The sequence below is a fragment of the Medicago truncatula genome, chromosome 7 (assembly GCF_003473485.1).
Source record: "Medicago truncatula cultivar Jemalong A17 chromosome 7, MtrunA17r5.0-ANR, whole genome shotgun sequence".
Lineage (NCBI taxonomy): Eukaryota > Viridiplantae > Streptophyta > Magnoliopsida > Fabales > Fabaceae > Medicago > Medicago truncatula.
In genome coordinates, this window is record NC_053048.1 from 443377 (window position 1) to 466748 (window position 23372).

Consider the following 23372-nt stretch of genomic DNA (forward strand, 5'->3'; position numbering starts at 1 on the left):
TTTTATTCATTCTATGGTATGTTTTTCTATTGCTTTGTTATGATGTATGTTGCCATGAGCAACTAAACCTCTTGATTAGGGTTCCACGATGAACCCCCTTTTTATTTATTGGAATTTATTAATAAAGTTTTCATTCACTTTATTCTTTTTATTGTGTTGAGATTAAAATTAGATCATGCTCGTTCTTAATGCTTCGACAGTTGGTTAACTACGAGTGTAAACCTTGTAAATTGATTTGTAGGATTAAAGTAGGCACCGACAACCCGGAATTTTATCAGTTCATTGGATTTTCTAATTAATACTTCTTGTAGAGGTTAAGAAGTTAAAGTTTGAGTCGTCTCTGTCGCTACTTTTTCTCTGATAACATAGTCAGTGCTCCAGTAGGTCTTACACAAGTTACCTAGAGGAAATTAGAACAAGTAGCACCTTTGTGACACATTAAGTGAATGATCCATAAATAAGTTGTTTAATTTCTTAAAAGATAAATTTCAATAAAAGACAAAGTAAGGATTCAAGGAAACCTTAATCACTGTTAATCATCTTAATCACAAAAACCTAATCTTGCATTGGGTAGGGGAATTCAACCATGCAATTCTATTAATCTTTTATTTACTTTTCACTTTTAAAATAACCTTTACTAAGAAAAATGCTAGCAACACACATTTTAACACACTCACTTATCTTGGTTAAAATTCACATGAGTTCCACCAAATTTGTATGAGACCCACTTGATTTAGTGGAACTCATGTAGATTTTATCCAATCAAAGAGAATGTGTTGAAAAATGTGTGTTAAAATGCGTGTAACTAGCATTTCTCTTTTACTAATTATTGAGTTGAACATCAATTCCTGTGGAGAACGGTAGAACTTACTAATTTACTACTTGTTGCGATTTAGTACACTTGTAAATTTTGTCCAGCACTAACCCTAACAAATTCCAACTCACGTTAGCAAAAGTGAAGGTCTAAGTTAGCAAAAAATCGGTCAATAATTAGACCAACAGGAATTGTCCAGCACTAACCCTAACAAATTCCAACTCACGTTAGCAAAAGTGAAGGTCTAAGTTAGCAAAAAATCGGTCAATAATTAGACCAACAAAAAACATGAAGGTCTAAGTTAACAAAAGTGGACATTTTCTTTTGGACAAAAATATCCTTCATCTTTATTGTTTAAAACTAATAGGTTAAGGGTTACTTTAGTAATTTTCATTAAAACATATCTGTTAACTTGCAATAATTTGCTAACTTAGACCCACTTTTATTTTATTACCAATTCTATGATTATTCTCAATATTTTGTATTATTTCCATCATTTAAAATCGATATTTTATTTTCCATAAATATCAAAGTAATTAAAATCGAACTGAAAATTGAACCGATACACACTTGATCGTTCAGGATTTAAAGTCGAACCGGGATTGGATCTGGGTTCAACCTTTTTCTTTATTATAATTTATCTCATGAAATTTTAATAACAAATTGATTGTTTTAATTTCTTTTTTTGGTCATAATCTAGTATTTATATTTTTTTTTTTTACATCACTCTTAATGAAATTTTAATAACAAATGAGTAAATTACACTCCCCTCCCCTCAAAGATGCTTGAATTACACTCCCCTCCCCTCTTAAGTTAAAATATACACTCCCCTCCCCTCTTATTCAAAACATATTAGAAAAAATTTCACTCCCCTCCCCTAAGAGAAGCTTGAATTACATTTCCCTCCCCTCTTATGTTAAAATCTACACTTTACTCCCTCAATATTCTTTTTTATTATTTCTAATAATTTAGCAAAAAAATAATAATTTAACACACTTAAAAAAAATAATATTGCGAGTCTATTTTAATATAATAAAAAATTGAATACATATTTTTCGCTATTTTTCATTCACAATTTCATTAACATGTAGTTTTAAACTCTATTATAAAATATGAAACAACCCAAAACAAAATTAAAATATGTGAAAAATTACTAAAATCATTAAAGCATGATTATTTAAAAGTTAATTTTATACTCTAATTTATAAAATCAATAGCAATATATTTAAATTTAATTATCATTGACATTTAAACTATAAAGAAATGAATTAATTTTTCTTAAATGGTGATTCAAAATTAATATATATTATAAGAATATTTATTTATGTTCAAATAGATTAAAGTGTAATGCATATTTAATTATTAAGGAAGGGGTTTGTAATTCAAGCTAAGGGAGGAGAGTATAAATTTTAACATAAAAAAAAAAAATATTGAGGGAGTAAAGTGTATATTTTAACTTAAGAGGGGAGGGGAGTGTAATTCAAGCATCTTTGAGGGGAGGGGAGTGTAATTTACTCATAACAAATTGATTGGGTTTAAGGGTTGTCTAATTCGCTAAGCACAAAGTTTATGTTTAGAGAAAATCACATAACAAAACTTGACTATAATCTCTGTTTTTTACAAACTCAACTAAAGCTAATTACACGCAGTCCCCGACATCAGCGCCTTTTTGATAAAGGAAGTTTAACGGTTGGTATTCTTCTAGCACATTGGTAAGTATGCTGGTTTTTTGAAACAAATAAAATATTATATCCACAGAGATCACACTTAGTTAACTTGAGTTTATATCGACACATTTTATGAACAAAGCATTTATAAAAGGTTTTGGTGGTTTGAATCAATGCAAACTGAATAAATATAGATAGATTTGGGCTAGGATTGAATTTCAAAAACTATCCCTCGTATGGTTCCTATTAATTGATTGTATACTTTTTATGTCTCATCTATAACTCCACCCTTACCTCGGTGTACGTCTCCAAACCAAGGTTAACGACGCGAAATAGCATAGAAACAACTAACTTCCAATGCTCGATGGAAAAATAGTCTACTATTTCTATGGCTTATGATCGAAAAGTTATGCATAAATATAGATCTACTCGCGATCTCTCGGGCGATAGCACCTATACATAATCTAAACCACGTCCCTTAGGTTGCCAGCCTTGCTAGGAATCTAACTAAATCAAAAGATCAATTGCAGCACACTACATCACCGACAAATCATTAAGAAAAGGTTTAGACTAAAAATATATTGAGAACATAAATCATATACAACCAGCCAAACTAAGAGTATCACATCAATTCCAAGATATTTATATCCAATTCCAACACAAGAGAGAATTTAGTTAGCCATGTGTCGCATGACTAACATTTAGGCATGGGAACGGGGCGGGTTTAAGCATCTCCGTCCCCGCGCCCCGCTTCCATCCACCTGCCTCTGTCCCCAAACTATATTGGGGGTAAAAATTGAACACCCAACTCCGCCCCCAATGGGGACGGGTCTCCCGGCCCCGACCCCGCCCCCACACGCGAAAACCCTATTTTTTATAAAATATTTAAAAAATGCATATTTTTTCATAGCAACAAAAAACAATAATTATATTAATAATTAAAGATCTAATAATTTTTTTTTCAAAATAGCAAACTAATTATAATAAACATGTTTCTAAAGAGTAATAATATATTAAAATAGGTTGGTGCTTATGAAAATAAGATTATAAAATGTAATAAAGTAAATTTTAAAAAGCGGGTGCAGGGCGGGGGTGGGTGTGGGGCGAGTGTAAGTATCCCTCGTCCCCGGCACTGTCCCCGTACTAAAAACTCATATTTCCCCCACACTCGAACCCGCATCAAGTTAAATCGGCTTTTCACCATTAAATTCGGGGTGGAGGCGGCCGGGTCTAGACGAGGGCAGGTTTAGTTGCCATAACATTAGGTAAGTGTTGAATCTTGTAGTTCAAAGCATCCTTGGCTCTCCAATGGCTCCAGCCACTCTCTGCTCTTGTTCTCTCTATTCTATTTTGGGTTTACAATTGATTGAGTTTACAAATGATTTGCACTTTTATTTATAGAGTTTCTGAAGTTGCAGATTCGCTTAGCAAAAAAAGTTATGCTTAGAGAATCGAGGTTGCTTCAAGGGAGAGAAAAGCCATATGTTCTTCATATGTTTTTCCTTAAACCTCCTATGTTCTATAAGCACAACTTCTATTCTTAGCAAACGTCCTTTTCTTTTCGTTTATGGAGAGGTAACTTCTCTTGTCTTGGGATTGTTGGATAAGTCTAAATGACATAATCCTAATCAAGCCAAGCTCTAAGCCTTAATCTTATGTAACCCTAATTTCTTATCTGAATTCACCGTCTTAACATGGATCAACCATTATCAAACTGTGGAAACGAAAGTGGAGGGTTTGATAATTGTTTATCCATTATTCCAAATATCAATTCATAAAACGAAAGTGGAGCTTTAATATTCGAACAAGTGAATTCAGACAAGGATTGCAAAGTCAGCGAAATAGGCTTTGCAATCTTTGAGACATATAGTTTCGATCTTCAAGGGAACTAATAACAATCAAGTCAGCGAAATAGGCTTGGTTGTTAGAGGAACCAAAATCTAATAGTAATCAAGTCAGCGAAATAGGCTTGGTTGCTAGAGGAACACAAGAGAAACTGTCTTGAGAAATTAGGTCTAACATAACATTATAAGCTTATAGTTTTGGTTTGAGAAGGACTTGTTATTTAGATGAAACCAACGATCCAAAGGCTTTTATCTTTTCTTTTATTATTTACTTTCAATCAAAAACCCAAAACTTTCTACCTTATAAAACTTTAGTCTAATCATTATCTAAAGTTAATTGAATTCATAACTCCTTGTCGGAACGATACTCTATTTTACTACTTCGGTAAGACCGTGCACTTGCGGTTTTATCTCATCAAGACTCCTAAGTCGGTTACTGAGATTAGAAGCTTTTTGGGTTGGCTGGTTACTACATAAGATTTATAGAGGGATTTTCTAAGTTAGCACTTCCGCTAACACAGTTGACTTGTAAAGGTAAATCCTTTGTGTGGGATGTTCAATGTGAGAACAATTTTAGTGAATTGAAGAAGCGATTGACGACAGCCCAGTTTTGACTTTGCCAAAGTCCGACGAACCTTTTGTAGTATATTGTGATGCGTTCAAGTTGGGCTTAGGTGGTGTGCTCATGCAAGATGGAAAATTGGTAGCTTATGCTTCGAGACAGTTGAGAATTCATGAGAAGAATTACCCTATGCATGATTTAGAGTTGGCCGCTGTAGTCTTTGTATTGAAGATATGAAGACATTACTTGTATGGTTCCAGATTTGAGGTGTTTAGTGATCACAAGAGTTTGAAGTATTTGTTTGATCAGAAGGAATTGAATATGAGGCAGCGAAGGTGGTTGGAATTGCTAAAAGATTATGATTTTGAATTGAGCTATCATCCGGGTAAAGCTAATGTTGTTGCGGATGCCTTAAGTAGGAAGACTTTGCATATGTCCGCTATGATGGTGAAGGAGTTCGAGTTGCTGGAGTAGTTCAGAGATTTGAGTTTGGTATGTTAATTGTCATCTAAGAGTGTGAAGTTAGGGATGCTGAAGATTGATAGTGATTTCTTGAAGAGTATTAAAGAAGCACAAAAAGTTGATGTTAAGCTTGTAGACTTGTTGGTTGCTAGTAATCAGACTGAAGACAGTGATTTTAAAATTGATGATCAAGGTGTGTTGAGATTCCGAGATAGAATTTGTATTCCAGACGATGATGAGATGAAGAAAATGATTCTTGAAGAAAGTGATAGAAGTAGCTTGAGTATCCATCCAGGAGCTACGAAGATGTATCATGATTTGAAGAAGTTGTTTTGGTGGTCTGGATTAAAACGCGATGTGGCACGGTTTGTATATTTTTGTTTAATTTGTCAAAAGTCGAAGGTTGAGCATCAGAAACCTGCTGGTATGATGACATCTTTAGATGTGCTAGAGTGGAAATGGGATAGTATATCCATGGATTTTGTGACAAGTTTGCCGAATACTCCTAAAGGGAATGACGCGATTTGGGTGATTGTTGATAGATTGACGAAGTCGGCTCATTTTCTTCCGATTAATATTAGTTTTCCTATTTCTCAGTTAGTAGAAATTTATGATGACTATTTCTCCACTGCCGTCTTCCGATGCATGCACCTCCACGCTCCACTTCTTTCCCTGCATGTGAGCCACACATGCCGTCGAGAAATCAGCGCGTGTCCAACTTCTTCTGAGGCGTTTTCATCATTTGGTGACTTGGTGACTATATTCACATAGATGATTATCAATGGTGCATTCTCTTCCCGTTGATGATCATTTGACGTTGAATTTTGAGTTGTTGTAACAAGCTTGGTGCATGTCATGTATGCTTCAGCTTGAGGAGGGATGTTAAAATTAAGAATCTTTAGATATTCCTTTAACTATACAACTTCCTAGATTGATTATTATCACTCCTAGAGTATTCAACTTCCTGGGTTAGTGCTTACTAAATAAGCATTCAATGTATTTATTGTAAAGGCATTATAAATACAAGGTGTGTGATCTCATTATAGAGGAGGAACATGGTGTTGAGTCATTGTCTGTCATCTGCAGGATCAGTGCCTTGGAAATTAATTCAATTGAACAGAATCCCAAGTATGCAGACAATCCTTTATACATGGCTATGGAACAGATTGTAGCTCAGGCCATGTCTGCAACTCAGTACCAGTCATTGAGGCGTAAGCGGAGAAATGTCAGGCAATATTATAGTTCACAGCATGAGTGATGTCTGTATATTGTTTTGAATTTTATGTTTTAAGATGTTGAATATAAACCTATGTAGTTGGTCCTTATGAACCTATGTACTTGGTCGTTATGACATTTGAATGGATTTATGAAAGCTTTCATACTTTTATTGCTGATTTCAATCAATATTACTACTACTATTCCATATAAATCCCCTAAGTACTGCTATTCTCCTATTTACTGCCATTCCATTAATTCAAAAAAAAAAGAACTCAATTCATTACTTTGTTGCTCTTTGTTCTTGTTTTAAGTTAATTCCAATTCTGAATCATTACTGTGCCACTGCTTGCCTCGAACCTTTGTGAACGCTGCATGGCTAATTAATCCAACAATGTCGTGCTAGTTTCATCAAATTGGTGGATAAATTGCTTGCTGCAGCTTTGTTCTTATAATTAAGGCATGTGATCATGTCAAAATAATGAAAATTATGCAAACTTTCAATGTGATAGATAGTAAGAAATACGATTTACCTGCTAATTGTTATGGAAAATCCCAAAATCGTAAAGTTTAGAATAAAATTCAAGTGGAGTGCCAAAGAGGAAATAATAGAACCAAAATTGTCTTATATAATTGCCGTAGAATGGAGTAATTTCCATAACATACTGTTATGAAGATGTCTCCCTAACGTATCCGGTTTATATCTCCCTAATGTATCATGTAGTTATCTTCCTAACTAGTTCAGTATATATTCTTATATAAAAGGTCAATCTCGGTATTTTAGGGGGCCTTCGGAGATTTTGGGGGGCTTAAAAAGCAATCTTGGCTCGTATTATTTTCGAAGGCCCAATCAATTAACCTAGGTTTCTGATAACACGCCACTATATATAGGGGTGTTCGCGGTCCGGTTTGGATCGGTTTTGAGAGGAAAAGTGAACCGATCCAAAATAAAAATTATGCGCGGTTCGGTTCGGTTTGGATGATTATTCTAAAAAAAATCCGATCCGATCCGATCCAAATATATGCGGTTTATTTTGGATCGATTTTTGGACATCCAGAGTGCAACATTTAATTTTTTTAATTTTAAGTAATATGACACATGCATAGAAAAATAATAAGTTTGATACAAAATATAACACAAATGTATTAAAAAAGTTTTTTTTGACAAGATATGTATTAAAAAAATTAACTTTACACAATGAAAATGATTGATTATATTTGAAATAGATGAAGTAGTAATAATATAGATTAAATTAATGCAATATATGTTTCTTCAAAAAAAAATTAATGCAATATATAATACTAATAAAATAATAAATAAGAATTAAAATCTACTTTTGCGGTTCGGTTCTGTTTGGTTCGGTTTTGAAAAGGTGATCCGAAATCCGAACCAATCATAGCGGTTTTGCCAAAACAACATCCAAACACATCCAAAAATATTCGGTTTTTTGCGGTTTTCGGTTTTTTTGGATCGGTTTGCGGTTTTATTTTGGATCGGTTTGGATTTGAACACCCCTAATGTCTATATATATGGAAACTCACATTTTGCTGCTCTGGAATTGGTAAATCCTAGTTTTTGTCGCAGAACAATCACAATTAACAAAATGAGTTCCGGGGAGTTGGGTTGCATTTACGCCACCTTGATCCTCCACGACGATGGAATCCCAATCACCGCAAGTCTTATCTTTCTTCAATTCGATTTTTATAATCTCCAAATCGCTCATAGATCTCTCTTTTTTGTTACTTTTGGGTTTTTTTAGGCGGAGAAGATCGGCACTTTGTTGAAGGCTGCTAACGTCACCGTTGAATCCTACTAGCCAAGCCTATTCGCTAAGCTTGCTCAGAGCAAGAACATTGATGATCTCATTTTGAACTCCGGCGCTGTTGCTGGTGCCGCCGTTGCTGAACCTGCCGCTGTTCCTAAGCTTGCTCATGCTGATTCGTCTTCTTCTTCTTCTCAACGTTCCTTTTCGGTTATTTCTTTTTCTAATCTTGTTGATAATTGAATCTCTTCTGTGTTGCTTGAAGGAATTATTTGAAACTTGTTGATTGAATGTGTTTTGATGAAATTAAACAATCAACCACACTAAATATTCGAATCTGTTGTGTGAGGTTGGAAATATTCTAGGATTTTAGTTTAAGCCGGTTTGGGGATTAGGGTTTAAAACCTTTGAATTGGGCCTTTTTTATGGAATTGAGTTTGTTTTCATGAAATTAAACCCCAAAATATGTCGAGTGGAGATCTTGGATGTGGGATGTTATGTTTTTATTCGATATTTTGATTTTAATTTAAAAAATACACCAGCTAAATAACTCAATTATCGTCATTTTTTCAGGAACATTACATGCCTACATTTGGCCTCCCGTTCTTCATCGGTAACTCAAATCCATCTTTTTCATTTTATAAACCAGCTGTATTTTTTATTTTATTTTTATGCTGTCCTTGTTTAAGATTATGAAACTTAAAACGAAACTGAGTTTTCTCAATCCATTATCCACCACCATCTCTTATGATTTAGATTTTGACTTTGCACTAATTGGTTATGTTTTTCTTACTATTGTTGCCACACTTGAAAAATTGTGTCCATTTGTTTTAGGCTGTTTAATGTATCCATTTAGCTGTTATGCTGTCCTTTTCTCTTTTAACTTCTTAGCCGTATATTAAAATATTCTCACCCTTGGGTTTCTTAATTGATCAAAACAAGATCCTGAAGACAAAAAAGAAGTTGCTAATCCTGAAGTCGAGAGCGATAGCTCAGAAGAAATAGGTCTTTTTGGCTGCGGGACAAGTGAGGAAGACAGTGATATTGACTATCCAAAATATACTTTGCGCGACAAGTTTGATATTCGTAATAATGGAGCTTTTGCTAGTGATGTGAGTGATATGAGTGACTTTGATGACTTCGATTGCATTGGGAAACATTACAGCAAAGAATTTGATGAGAATGGCAGAAAATTCGGTCATAACCTAGAAGTTGATTATAGAAGGCATTATGTGTGTTAGTGGGTTTTGATATCCGTGTTGCTTGACATTTTGAAACATTCTTTGCAAACTAACGTGGCATTTAACATGGGACACTTGAAAATCTTCCCACCATAGAAAAGTCACATTTTTAACCATTGATATATTTATATAATATTGAGTGGTTAAGATGAAGGAAGGGATACTGTTAAACACTTTTTCCTTTTTCTTTTTCAATTTTCTAGCAATAACAATTAAAGCTTTGAAAACCAATTACTACCGTATTAATCAAAAGAGAGAAGAAGGAAATGATATTAATCAAAAGAAATATATTACGATTATTAGATATTGCATTCTTTTTCCTTTTGAAAAACCAAACAAAATTAATAAAACCTCACAGGTGGCGGTAAAAAGTGATTTTCCCATGGTGGGAAGGTTTTCAAATGTCCCATGTTAAATGCCACCAAGTTTAAGTATTGGCAAAAGAAGTTAAAGGTTTTTGGCAATGAAAGTAAAAGTAAAGCATGAAGTATATTAAAAAGCATGAAATATATTAGCAATATAATTTATATCGGACTCGGATGAACTAGTTTTAGTCAATAAGGATTGTCCTTCAATGAAACACGTAATTCTTTTTACATGCATTTACAACCATTTAATAAAAACTTTAGGGCACTGTTATGACGTGAAAGTAGACGTAAAGAGTAAAAAGGGATTGTGGAAAAACACTTTAAGAAAGGAAAACACTATACTCTAGCTAATTTTAAATAGTTAGTACCATAATGACAAAAAAGTTGACCACTGATTTCTAACTAACAAAAAACTTTCTCAAAACTCCATCAAGAGAAAATACCCGAACCCAGCTTTCAAAAATGATTAAGATATGCAAAAGGAGCAACATCTAAACATAATAAAAAAAAAACTAAATAAACATAATCAAAAGAGTAACGCAAATAACACACTCTATTATTCAAGGAAATTCACATGAGTCTCACTAAATCATTTGAACTCGATTTTTAATTGATTGAGACCTATTCTCAAAATGATGAGACCGACATAAATTTCAAATATAAAGAGTGTGCTGAAAAAGAATCTATAAGCAAAACGAGTGCTTCTGGCATTGCACTCATGGAGGAGCATTAAAGATTTGTTATGAATAATTTTTTTGAATATGATCATTAACATTCGGATATGAAATTAATTTAATATGTATGTGATTTGACAAATTGTTAACCATTTGAAATGGATCTGCCATAAACAACCAAGTATGATTTTGTGATTTATGATTTTGGGGAATCCAAGTTAAAATCATATAGTCATTAACAGAAGTAACATCCTAGGTGCATCTATTCTAGTCTAATAAAAATTTCATTCCGGGGAAAAGTGGACTAACACTGGTTGGATGGTATATTTTGTTTCCTATACTGCTCATGGATTGTGTGTGTGTATCCTTTAGCAGATGTTTAGAATTGTGAGATAATATAATTACAATAGAAACTCTTCTGAAAATTTGATGAATTTGAAAATAGAACCAGTTCTTGGATATTGTTTTGCTAAATGTATTACTCAGACTACTACAGAAAAGCGGCTCTTGGCATGTATTATCTCAATCATGAACTTATCATCAGCATAAAAAAAATCAATTAATGATTATCAAGGTTAAAGAAAGGGAGGACCATGTCACCTGCATTGCTCGTATAGAAACTGCAATCAAGGAAAGGCGATAGGCAACAATTTTATAACCAATGTCTTGAAGTTCAAGAGGAGTGAGTATCGGTGTTTTGCCTCCTCCTTCAAGCATATTGGCCTACACAACCATACATATATATTAGTATAGCATATCATTTCCCTTTCTTCTTTTACTATTATCACTTGGACATAATAAAAACATGGCTTAATAGCAGTTTTGGCCCTATAGAAGTTGCAATTTTGGCCCCTAGGCCAATTTTGACCAAGTCAATGTTGACGTGGCGTCACGCGTGTATTTTTTTTTTAATTATTAAAAAAATAAAAAAAATACTTTTTAAATTTTTTTTAATAAAAAAATACTTATTTTAAATTTTTTAATTAAAAAAATATAAATAAAAAATAAAAACATTACACATGTGGCGCCACGTCAGCATTGACTTGGTCAAAATTGACCTAAGGGGCCAAAAGTGAAAAGGGGGCAAAACATAGGGGGCCAAAATCGAATCATTTTAGTTAGGGGGCCAAAATCGCAACTTCTTGAAACATAGGGGGCCACAACTGCTATTAAGCCTAAAAACATACCATTTTTGGAACAAGAGGAGAAACTTGACAAAAAGCTTCCATCTCTTGTCTGGAAGCAAGTGCGTCTATAAAAACAACATCAGCTCCAGCATCAGCAAATGTCCTTGACCTATAGAGTGCCTCATCAAGAGACAGGGCTTGGCGCGCATCGGTGCGAGCCACAATCACAATATCAGATCCACTCTCATTTCTGGCATCAACCGCATCTTTGATTCACATGACTGCCTCTTCTCTCGATACCACTTTCCTCCCCTGTGTGTGACCACACGCTTTTGGAGATTCCTAGCAATGAAACGGCAAAATGAAGTAATTTACAGAAAGTTGGATAGAAATATCAACATGTCAAGTTATAATAAGGTGCTGGAATATGAAATAATAAGCTTGCGAATGAATCAGTAAATACTCAAGTTGCCCCTGAAACTGTTGAACCGTATCAACCTAGTCCTCCACATTGTCAATATTTCAAAATGATATCTGGAGTTGCCAAATAAAATAAACCATCGTTCTTCTGTTAAGATTTATTATCAGTTGCATCCGACATTATTTACTCAATTTCGAATTCATCACCTAACCTACTACATACGGAAGACACGTATGAATATCAAAGTAACTAACGAAAGACACATGTAAGGGCCAAACTGACTAATATAATACTCAACCAAGTATGTGGCAAAGGCTACGGTGGGAGACCTCTTTAGGTCTCCTACCGTAGGAGACTTAACTTTTTTTTTTTTTTTTTTTTTGCAAAATGAATGTCAACCATTGGATATATTTGAAAGCTTTTGAAGACCATAGTATTAAATACTCTCTCAACACTAGATTATTTTTACACTATGTTCCATCATTCTTCTCTCTCTCTCTCCATGTCTCTGCTTACTCCCACCACCACCACCAACAACAACAACCTCTCAAATGTAATATTTAGAGCAGAAATTCAACCAATCAATACCATCAATTAGCTATTTAAATCAACAATCACCACGTCTATGTTTCCAATCCCTTCCCTCTTGCAATCTCATTCCTCTACACTTGTTTTCTTTCTTTCACAATATCAAGCTATCCACGCTTTTCGGTGCAATTCCTCAATCATATAGAATCCAATTTGTTCCTTCACCATTCTGTGTTCTTATATTCAAATTCAAATTATTGCCCATATGTCTCAGTAAATTAATCCTCAGATTCACTTTCATTTCATTAATGGTAAAAGAACAAATCTTTGACATATAATGAGGAATAAATCAAACAGGATTCACACTTTCATAACCATTAAAATGAAAAGATTACATATGCAAAATAACACATCTGCAACTAAGAGAGGAGAGAACGAAAAGAGAATGTTGCCGGCGGCGGAAGAGAGAAAAGAGGAAGAAAGTGTTTTTTTTTTTTTTTTTTTTTTTTTTGCTGGGGTTGTTTTGGTTGATAGGTTGAAGAAAGTGTGAAAAAAAATTCTTGTGTGGAGGGATTATAATAATATCGGTGTTCTTCGCCAATCTAATGGTAACACTTGTCATTTTTGTTATATTAAAAAAATCAGTTTTTTATAAGGTCTCCTACCGTAGGAGACCCATTGAAGTCTCCAACAGTAAACGGCGCCCAAGTATGTTGTAATAATCTTGATACATCCATAGACTATAATAACACCACCTCACACATTCAATGATCTATTATCACTTACATCCCTGATATTATTCACTCAGTTTCAAATTCATCCCGACATTACAAACTTAACGTCATTAAAGTCCCTACAAATACCAACCGAAAAACAAACATAATTATTTTACAATTTCACATATCATTTTAAAATACTGATAATGTAGAACACTAGATTGATACTTCACGTGCGTTTGGTTTGGTTTGCAAAACAGTAAGTACTGGACAGAACAGTACAATGCAGAACAGCACAACACAAGGCATAACAGTACATGACAAATTTTTATGGTATTGAATAATTTCTTGTTTTATATGATTTTTGGGGGACAAAATGCTATTTTGGTGTTTTAGGCAACTTGTACGTGGGACAAAAAGTTGTGATGTGGTTTGGTGAGGGACAAAAATTTCAGTTTTTGTCTTGTCCTTTGCCTCCAGTTTGTTCTGTCCCTGAAACAGTTTTACAAATCAAACACGGGACAACTGGAGTTGGAGTTGTTTTGTCTTGTCCTTCATTTTTTAACAAATCAAACGCATTTTGAAAAAGAGTTTAACTTGTATGCACCGACAATGTAAAGTTTTTTTGCATATCCATCCAATCAAATCACATCATAATGCTATTTTTATTGGTAAGTTTCTCAAGTATCCATACATCATGATTTGATGTATGTGTAAAAGAGTTTTACACTATCGGTGTATACAACTTAAATCTTAACTAAAAAGGTTTAATTTCTATACAGTATACACTGACACTAAAAAGCTTTTTTACACATGCATCCAATCAAATCACATCATAATGCCACATTAATATGTAAGTTCCTAAAATACCACCTCTACAAATATCCACAAACTCGTCCCAACGAAGTGTTGCTCTTCGTCAAGAACTGGGTCATCTTCCTCAATGAAGTTGTTATGTGGTTGCGGGAGGTTCCTGACTGTGCATACTTACTATCAGTTAGGTCCTAAATAGTAAACATTTATTGTCACCAAGGTCCGTGACAGTAAACACTTACAGGCACACAACATTTGTCATGCTTCCAGGCAATGGCTGCTATTCCACGCCTATAACATTTATCATGCTTCCATGCAATAACTGTTATTCCCTAAACACACAACATGCCTAAAAATGTGACAGCAAATGCTAACAATTCACATAATAGGCTTGACGTTATACCAGTGATTATTATAATAGCTAATTTTAAAACAAATACTGAATCAAGTGGCTTAAGTTTATGTTCTACAATCATACTGCAGAAATGCACATGCTCAGTTAAATATAATAGGACAATATTTGTAAATAATCAACTGAAGTTTAGTTGAATATGTATTCTTGAAGCTAATAATATTCCTTAAAAAATGAAATAGTATAATTTGAAGTTAACATTGAAATTAAAAAGAAGAAACCATGTACGAATTCAAGATATACAAATACATAATTTGGGAAAATGTGATTCGTAGCCAGGCCTAAAAGCCTTAAACAATTCTTCATATTTCTAGAATTGATAAATTGATATAAAATAAGATCATAATAGATCTACTTTGTGCTTGTAAGTGTTTACTGTCAGGGACCTTAGTGCATATATAAATGATATTTTAGTTACATCTATGCATCTATACATTAAATGAACACATTAACTCGATTAACAACTTTTCAAAATAATCTATACACAAAATAGACACATTTAAGTCCATCTTGAAGGTGAGAAAAACACAAGAAGGGGGGGTTGAATTGTGTTGGTTTTTTCTTCGTTTCTCCTAACTGAAAATACTTGATCAGAAGCAATTATATTACTGCTTCTGGAGTATTGTTCAGTATCAAAATGCAGCGGATAAAACAGAGAGAAAAAGAAGAAAGACACAAGCAATTTATACAGGTTCCTTCCACAAACCGGAAGTCAGTCTTGTCCCCCTGGCACTTCCAAGGAGAGTTCACTATAAGTAATATCTGATTACAAATGCTCACTGCTAAACCTAGCAAGAGACTTCAAATGCTCAAGCACAACTGCAAGAGACTTCCTATGCTCCTGAACACAATCAAGAGACTTCTAATGCTCAAGCACAACTGCAAGAGACTTCTAAATTCAAACAGAATTACAAAGAAAAATGTTTGAGGTTGAACACTTGATATACAATCAGCGGTGTTCATAATACAAATCAGATACAGACTCTAGAATTTCTAGGATATGAACGTTGATAAGAAATTCTAAGTGAACTTTTGAATGCAGAACAATTTCAACAGAGTTTTTGGCGCTTGTAAATTGTTGTTGAGTCTTATATAAATCTCTAAGTCTTTACTCCTTTATATAGAAGCAAGAAAGAGACGTTGTGAAATTGCCAGCACATCAAAATAGAGTCGTTTGAAGCTTTGATCAATCACCAATGATATTTTGCCTGATTTGGTTGATGTCCTATGAAGGATCAATTTGAAAACCATTCCCATTGTGAAGGAACATCGTTGCAGGCAGAGCTGTTATCCTTGTCTTGTAGCAGAGACACAAACTGTGTAGTGGAGGTAGTGGTTGTACACTTCGTACATTTGTACTTTGTCAACGCTTTTGAGCAATAAGCATCCAATGCCTTCAGATCCTTTCAAAAATAGCTGTTGCTTCACTCTTCCAGTCTTCTGCAATGCTTGGACGACCTTGAATCCATAAAACAACCTTTGAAGCTTTAAGTCCGCATCTCCTGATGGACTTCAGCTTCTGGTGATCTTCAGCTTCTGATGAACTTTTGCTTCTGATGACGTCATCACTTTAGGAGCAGTTTGTCTTCAGGAGCACTCTTGACTTCAGGAGCAGTTCGACTTCAGATGCTTTAAGCTTCCTTTTGTTGTTTCCTTAGCTCTCTTTTGTTCTTCCAGAACCAATATAAGATGTCAAATTTTTGTCTATGGTCTTGTACACTTGAACAAATATTAGCTAATCTAATTGACAATTTTTAATACCTTGTTATCATCAAAACTCTTAAGGTTTATTGTTAAACACATTTTGTTCCAACAATCTCCCCTTTTTTGATGATGACAAACGATAATATTTAAAAATTTGCAATTGTTGTTAATCTAATTAACAAGTTGAATGTAGGGTATGAGGTTTGTAAGCTCCCCCTGAGTCCAATAGTATTTTAAGGTGAGGTTTGTAAGCTCCCCCTGAGTTCTATCCATGTTAATTAAATTCATAATTATAAAACGCAATAACACTCAGAATAATCTCACATTAAAAGACTAAGAGATAGAAGAAGGTCCTATTAATTTAACTTGATTAAAATTAAATTAATGGGGCTCAGAGCCTTATAAATACTATACATCTACTCCCCCTTTTGTCATCAACAAAAAGTATAAAAACTTAAAGACAAAAAAGAGATGAGAAAAAAAATGAGAATATTCAAAAATAACTTCAAAACAATTAAAATATAAAAGCAAAAACAAATAATTGTTCAGAATCATAAGGTGATAATTAGAAGCAGTATATCAGAAGCATAAGAATTAGTGTTCAGAAGCAAATAGTCAGAAGCATAAAACATAAGCAGAAATCAAGTAAAAATACAAGTGACAGAAATAAACAAGCAATTAGGTGTGCAACTAAGGTTTAGCTTGTTTCTGGAACATCTCCATCATTTGTTTCATCATCTTTTGAGTTTCATCTGCTTGCTGCTTCATTTCTTGCTTAAACTCTTCATTGCTTTTAAGCAATTTCTCTTCCCTTATTCTTGCTTCCTCAAGTTGTGCTTTTGTTGTAGACTTATATTCCAGCAAAAGTAGCTTCTGATCAAGGATTTCCTTCCTTAGCGATTTTTTCTCCCTTTCAAGTTCTGCATTCCTTTGCATAAGCTCCAATTCAGTGGAAACAGACTTGAAGTTGATCTTTTGAAGAAAGGATAAATCCAGCTCCTTAGGATGCACTCCAGCTCCTTAGGATCCAGCTCAGTTGGACTCAGGGTCCTTAGGATAGATCCAGCTCCTTAGGATCCAGCTCCTATGCATGATCTCTGAAGAGCACTCAAAATGTAGTCAACCCTTTCTTTCAGTCTTTGCCATTGCTTCTCATAAACTTCCTTGTGAATGAGCTCTTCTCAGGCTTGAATCAGACTATTCATCTCCTGAAATACTTTCTCACACACATCTGCTAATAATACAGAATCTAGAAAGATGGTTGGTGGTGAGGGTATTTTAGGTTTGGTTGAAGTGTAAGTCTGAATAAATCTCTTAGAGGATGATGGTTGGCTGTTTGAAGTAATTGATGTATAAGCATTTGTCAGATTTGATACAAAGGGAGGATCACTTATATGTTCTAATACAAAAGGTGGTCAGAAGCATTTTGTTCAAAAGCAATATCATGCATTTCAGGAACAAACACTTCTTGGTCAAAGGTTGGAGTTGTTTGTTGGCTTGGTGATTGGTGTTGGGGGCTTTCTAAAGTAACTTCATCAGAAGCTACCTCAGAGGCTTTTTCTAGATTTGACACCACACCTGGAAGTTCACTAGAGTAGTGACTGACTAGTGAATCAATCACTGATGTTTCAGGAGTGAGTGTTGTGGGTTTGTTGATGTTTGAGGGTTTAGATTCCACAACATTCAAGGGTTTGATCATGGGTGGTTGGAGATGATGGTCAGCAGGTAGTCTTTGATAGACTTTGATTCTCTCTTCTGACATCATTTCTATACTCTCTAGGATTTGAGGATATATTGGCACATATTCCTCAGTTCTAGGCTTTTTATGGAGTTTGGAAGATGATGAAAGGCTTTTGTTTAGTTCAGAATCGACCTGCCCTATAGATGCATCATCATAGCTAGATAATGATGTAGAGGAGGATGAAAGGGTGGTTGAAAGAGATTCAGAAGTAGAACTAGATTCTATAATGATTATACTAGCAGAGTGTGGAGAAGTGTTATTACCTCTTGAAGCTTCTGGATTGACAGCTTCTGGTTCATCAGTCTTCTCCCCTTCAGCTCCTTCAAAAGTCATCAAAAGCAGATTCTCAGCTTCTATTATAGCAAACTTCTGAACATCTTCAGCTAATTTGATGACCTTCTGAGCATCTGCAGTAACATCTTCCCTTGCTAAGCTTGATGCAGGAACCTCAATCTGCTGAGCTATCTCAAAAGCCTTTAAATATTTCACCTAGACAAGTGCCATAAGGGTACATGTTAAAGAACTTAAAATTAGTAATTTAACATTAAAAAACAATTTTTAATACTTTTAAGAATTTGAATATACAACTTTTGAAATAGAATTACTATATGTAGTTCATTCCCCTTAGATAAATACAGTATATATATGCGGGTTCGGGGCAGGTAGTTAAGTATCTATGCAGAAATAAAATTGAATTTTTGATTCAATTCATTAATGAAAGTTCATAGTACAATACAAAGGTTGAGAGAATATCTAGAGTTTGTTACAACAAACATCTTAGATTAGGATTTACAATTTGAATTTAGAAATAGAATACAACATCCAGCTTATGAGAATACTACTCCAACAGTACCCATATCCGGCATCCTCACTCATATCTGCTCAATTTTACCTGTAATTACCTATGATCATACCTGGACTAGCAGTGCAGTGTTTTACCCTACCCATCATGCATCATGAGTTGGATTGTATGATGAGAAGATTGTGACTGAGTTGGAGAAACTGAAAGTTTGAAACTTGAAACTGAGAGCCTATGCACTAATTTCTTGAGCGATGAGAGAGCACTTGCTCTAGCAGTTCTATAGTAAATTGGTCATTACGTTCCAAACTATCATTTCAGTGAGTTCAGGACCAGTATAGTCATAGCAGTCGTTTTTTCTTGTGAATCCAAGAGTACAGTAGAAACTCTATAAATTAATAATGTCGGGACCGGAGAAATTTATTAATTTAGAGAGTTATTAATTTATCGATAAATTAATAATTATTAATTTAAAGAGTTTTTAAGTAATTATATCAAACAAAAAGGCAAATTAGTCTATGTCTCTTAGAATTACGTTGCACCAAATCTTGGGACTCAATGTAAATTAATAAATATTGTATTCATATCCATTGGAAATATGACTTTTGACTTTTGAAGTGTATAGTAAATGTAAACAAGTGGAATGTTCAATGTATTCTTAAGCAAGTTTGGCATATATTAATTACATGAATGTGTTAAAAGTATTCAAACCATATCTCACTCACGAGATGGCTTCTCATCTAAAAGGTGTTGCAAAATCAACTATGTCAGATCAAATACGTAAGGAGTTGTGCGAGTACAAGAGAGATAATTCTGCAAGCACACAAAAAGACTTGCAGAGATGGCTTGAGGGAAAATTTCAGTTGAAAGTTAGTCAAGGAACAATATCAAACACACTTAAGCGGTCAAATGACTATCTCTCTGCTGAAATAGAAAAGGGAAGAGCGGAGATCAAAAGACACAAACCAGCAAAATATCCTGACATGGAGAAGGTTGTTTATGAGTGGTTTCTACAGCATCAAGAACGTGTGAATATCACAGGAGAATTAATTTTGCAGAAGGCAAGAGATACAATGAAACTCTTGTACCCTCATGATGATTCAGATTTTAACTTCTCTACAGGATGGCTTGGGAAATTCAAGCACCGACATGGCATAAAGTCATTTCGTCGTTTTGGCGAGAGTGGGTATGTTGATGTACAAGACATGGAGCAGTTCCCTATGAAAGATGTTTTCAATATGGATGAAACTGGGTTGTTTTATAGGCTACAAGCTGATCATTCACTGGCAACAAAACAACTTGAAGGAAGAAAACATGATAAAGAAAGGCTGACGGTAGTTATTTGTTGCAATGAAGATGGCTCTGAAAAAATCCCTCTATGGATTATTGGGAAATATGCAAAGCCTCGTTGCTTCAAGAATGTCAACATGAATAGCTTGGATTGTCAGTATCGAGCTAACAAAAAAGCATGGATGACTAGTGTGCTTTTTGATGAATATGTTCGTTCATTTGACCAAATGATGCATGGTAGAAGAGTTCTACTTGTGGTGGATAATTGTCCAGCACATCCAAGAAATATTGAAGGGCTAAGAAACGTTGAGTTGTTCTTCTTGCCACCCAACATGACATCAAAGATTCAACCTTGCGATGCTGGGATAATAAGAGCTTTCAAGATGCATTACCGTAGAAGGTTTTACCGCAAAATATTGGTAGGTTATGAGGTGGGACAATCTGATCCAGGGAAGATAAATGTCCTTGATGCTATCAATTTGGCAATCCCAGCTTGGACGATAGATGTTCGAAAAGAAACAATAGCGAATTACTTCCGACACTGTAAAATTCGTTCAGCTAGTGACGTTGTAGGAAATTTGGATGAATCCACTTTTGATGAAGAAACTCAAGACCTCCAAACTATGATCAATCAATGTGGCTATCGTAATAAGATGGATATCGACAATCTAATGAACTACCCAGGTGAAAATGAAGCATGTTCGGAGGTTCAGAGTTTAGAAGATATTGTGCGTACTATCATTGAGAACAATGCAGAGGATGACGACGAAGATGATACAGTGTCTTTGGAGCCTGTTACGCGAAAGGAAGCACTTATGGCGTCGAACACTCTTCACAACTTTATGATACAATACAAAAATACAAACCTCAACTATTGGATGCAATAAGAAAAGTTAGAGATGAGCTCCAAACAGACTTGAACTTTAAAGGAAAACAAACAACTATTGAATCATATTTCAACAAAGTGTAATATTTTTTTTTCTTCAGTTTCTATGAATTATTAATTTATGATTTTCTTGGGACCGAAAATTATAAAGGGATCTCCCAAAAAATTATTATCTTATTATTTTATCGAATTATTCAATTTTTTACACTAGCCCAAGTCGGGATCGGACAAATTTATTATTTTAGAGAGTTTATTAATTTACCGAGTATTAATTTAAAGAGTTTCTACTGTATAAGGAACTCATACCTATCCATCACCTACTTGGCATGTATACAAGTCTCGTCTTTATTATCAGTAGCAGCACACAAAGCCTTCTAGACATGGACCAGCATTTTAACTGGTGGTCGCAAGTTCTAGCAAACGAATTTTGAGATTTATCATTAGTAGGTAAAAAACAGAAAACAGCTGTCTCAGTGGTATCCCAGTTACATGCCTTATTAGGTGACCATTGACTACGTTTAGCATTCCAGAAACGAGCAATAGTATTCCAGTGCAAGTAAAAAGATGCTTAGAGTTAAATATAGCGCGAACAAAATATAATTTTTACCTTGTAAACTAACACCATTTCTGATTCCTCACGAACAATCAAGGATAGAGTCCAGTAGCAAGTCACTGGAGTCACACATTCTAGTAAAACAGGTTTTAGAATCCTATCAATGGGAACAAAGCGTCTGGTGACTTTTCCACTGTAAGAAAGGATCAAAAACAAAATAAGTACATGATAGAAATGAATATTGGAAAGCCTTGCTGGAATTAGAGTGGTCACTATGAAAGCCAAGCAAGATAACTAGTTAAATGAGCTGAAAAACCTAGAAGATATTTTCATGACAAACATACAGAAGTAAATTCCCTTTAGTCAGGGTAATCCCACATTCACACAGTCAAATATTCTTCCACCATTTGATTCATCCAAAGGCCCATATCAACTCCTTTTTAGTTTTCAGCCGAAAAAACACCGTCGAATTTACCGAAGTGGCATAATTGAACAACAAATCTGGTACAATTACTGGGAATGAACAAATTGATACAAGTTAACATAAACAAATCTGATACAATTTACTGACATAAATCTGATACAATTTACTGACATAAATTGATCCTTTGTAAGGATTGATCAAAATAGTCTTTAATTTTTACAAGTTGACAAATACATCTTGTAATTGTGAAATATCAGTCAGTCAAAATAATTCCTCCTTAAACTTTAACCATTGTGGACTGCAATGTAATATATTAGTTAAATATGTGGCCCTTAGACATTGATATCACATCAATTTCACCATGACAAAGACTACATATATTAAAAACCATATATTTGAAAAACACGTCTAGATATATTATATGTATTGATCTTACGTGTTCATGCTAACTTGCTTAAATAGCTGTTAGCAGAAATATTGGCTTTTAAACACTAAAATCAAGCTTTAAAGGCGTTTTTGACTCCTTAACTTTTAAAAAGTTGGGATTTTGAACCCTCTAGCAAAAATATAACAATTTTGCTCTCTAATTTTTAACTAATTTCAAGGTTAACCAATTTTTTTGATAAACTTATTTATATTTGATCTCAACCTTTGATCCATACATACATTCAACAGCAGCTCATCAAAACAACCCATCATAAACAACAACAGCTCATCAAAACTATTTATTTTCACCTTTGTACTTTTGCAAATCAAGAGAGTAAATCACACTCTAAATCACAACATTAAGCTAACCAAATTTGTCATATATAGCTTCAAAGTAAGTTGATGATAACTTCAAGTAGAGGAGGCATCAACAGTAATTTTGCACGATCATACGAATTGAGAATTGGGTTGATAATTAACATCCATCTAGTTTTTCCATTAAAGACTAATTAATATCTATAATGAACAATTTTATCTAATAAGTCTCCAAGTGCAGTGAAGATAATTAACAAAACAACCAACTCATCATACCAAATCCATTTCAAGACATCATACAAAAACCACAAAGTGAGATCTCAACTCCAATGATTAAATTCATAGAAATCATGTTCAAAGCATCACTTTTCCCTTTATCCCATCCATCCCTAAAAATCTAACAGAATTTTGGTTTCAGAAATATTAAAAACCATTATGTCGTCACCCAGATTGTGGCCGTTTGACTATATTACTGATTGCTTTTGTTGGAATATTTTATTATTTCTTATATTTCAATATCATTATGTGGGCAAATATCATAACAATAATTATATTAGCTATTTATCAATTGTCAGCCTTAGTTGATTAGTGATCAAATTAAGTAATA

General features: G+C 34.1%; 2 protein-coding genes across 4 annotated transcripts; one reads left to right on the plus strand and one right to left on the minus strand.

Moving 5' to 3' along the window:
* Window positions 1-8326: 8326 nt before the first annotated feature.
* LOC11405360 (uncharacterized) lies at window positions 8327-9641 on the plus strand. Of its 2 annotated transcripts, XR_005642899.1 has the most exons (3): window positions 8327-8537; window positions 8901-8940; window positions 9270-9638. XR_005642899.1 is itself a non-coding variant. In XM_024769436.2 (2 exons), exons 1-2 carry the CDS (start codon window positions 8910-8912, stop codon window positions 9566-9568), a joined length of 330 nt encoding a protein of 109 aa, XP_024625204.1. In that variant the 5' UTR covers window positions 8544-8909; the 3' UTR covers window positions 9569-9641. The 2 variants fall into 2 exon arrangements, 1 of the variants encoding a protein (XP_024625204.1); XM_024769436.2 differs by lacking the exon at window positions 8327-8537 and having other exon boundaries at window positions 8544-8940; window positions 9270-9641.
* An 830-nt stretch (window positions 9642-10471) lies between these two features.
* Window positions 10472-22228, minus strand: LOC11409088 (uncharacterized). Of its 2 annotated transcripts, XM_039827316.1 has the most exons (5): window positions 21945-22228; window positions 21655-21793; window positions 18336-18561; window positions 11798-12079; window positions 10472-11333 (listed from the first exon to the last, which is right to left on the minus strand). In XM_039827316.1, the coding sequence occupies exons 2-4, from the start codon at window positions 21670-21672 to the stop codon at window positions 11994-11996; spliced, it is 330 nt and encodes a 109-aa protein (XP_039683250.1). In that variant the 5' UTR covers window positions 21673-21793; window positions 21945-22228; the 3' UTR covers window positions 10472-11333; window positions 11798-11993. The 2 variants fall into 2 exon arrangements, 1 of the variants encoding a protein (XP_039683250.1); XR_005642885.1 differs by lacking the exons at window positions 18336-18561; window positions 21655-21793; window positions 21945-22228 and adding an exon at window positions 12201-12419.
* Between the last annotated feature and the right edge of the window lie 1144 nt (window positions 22229-23372).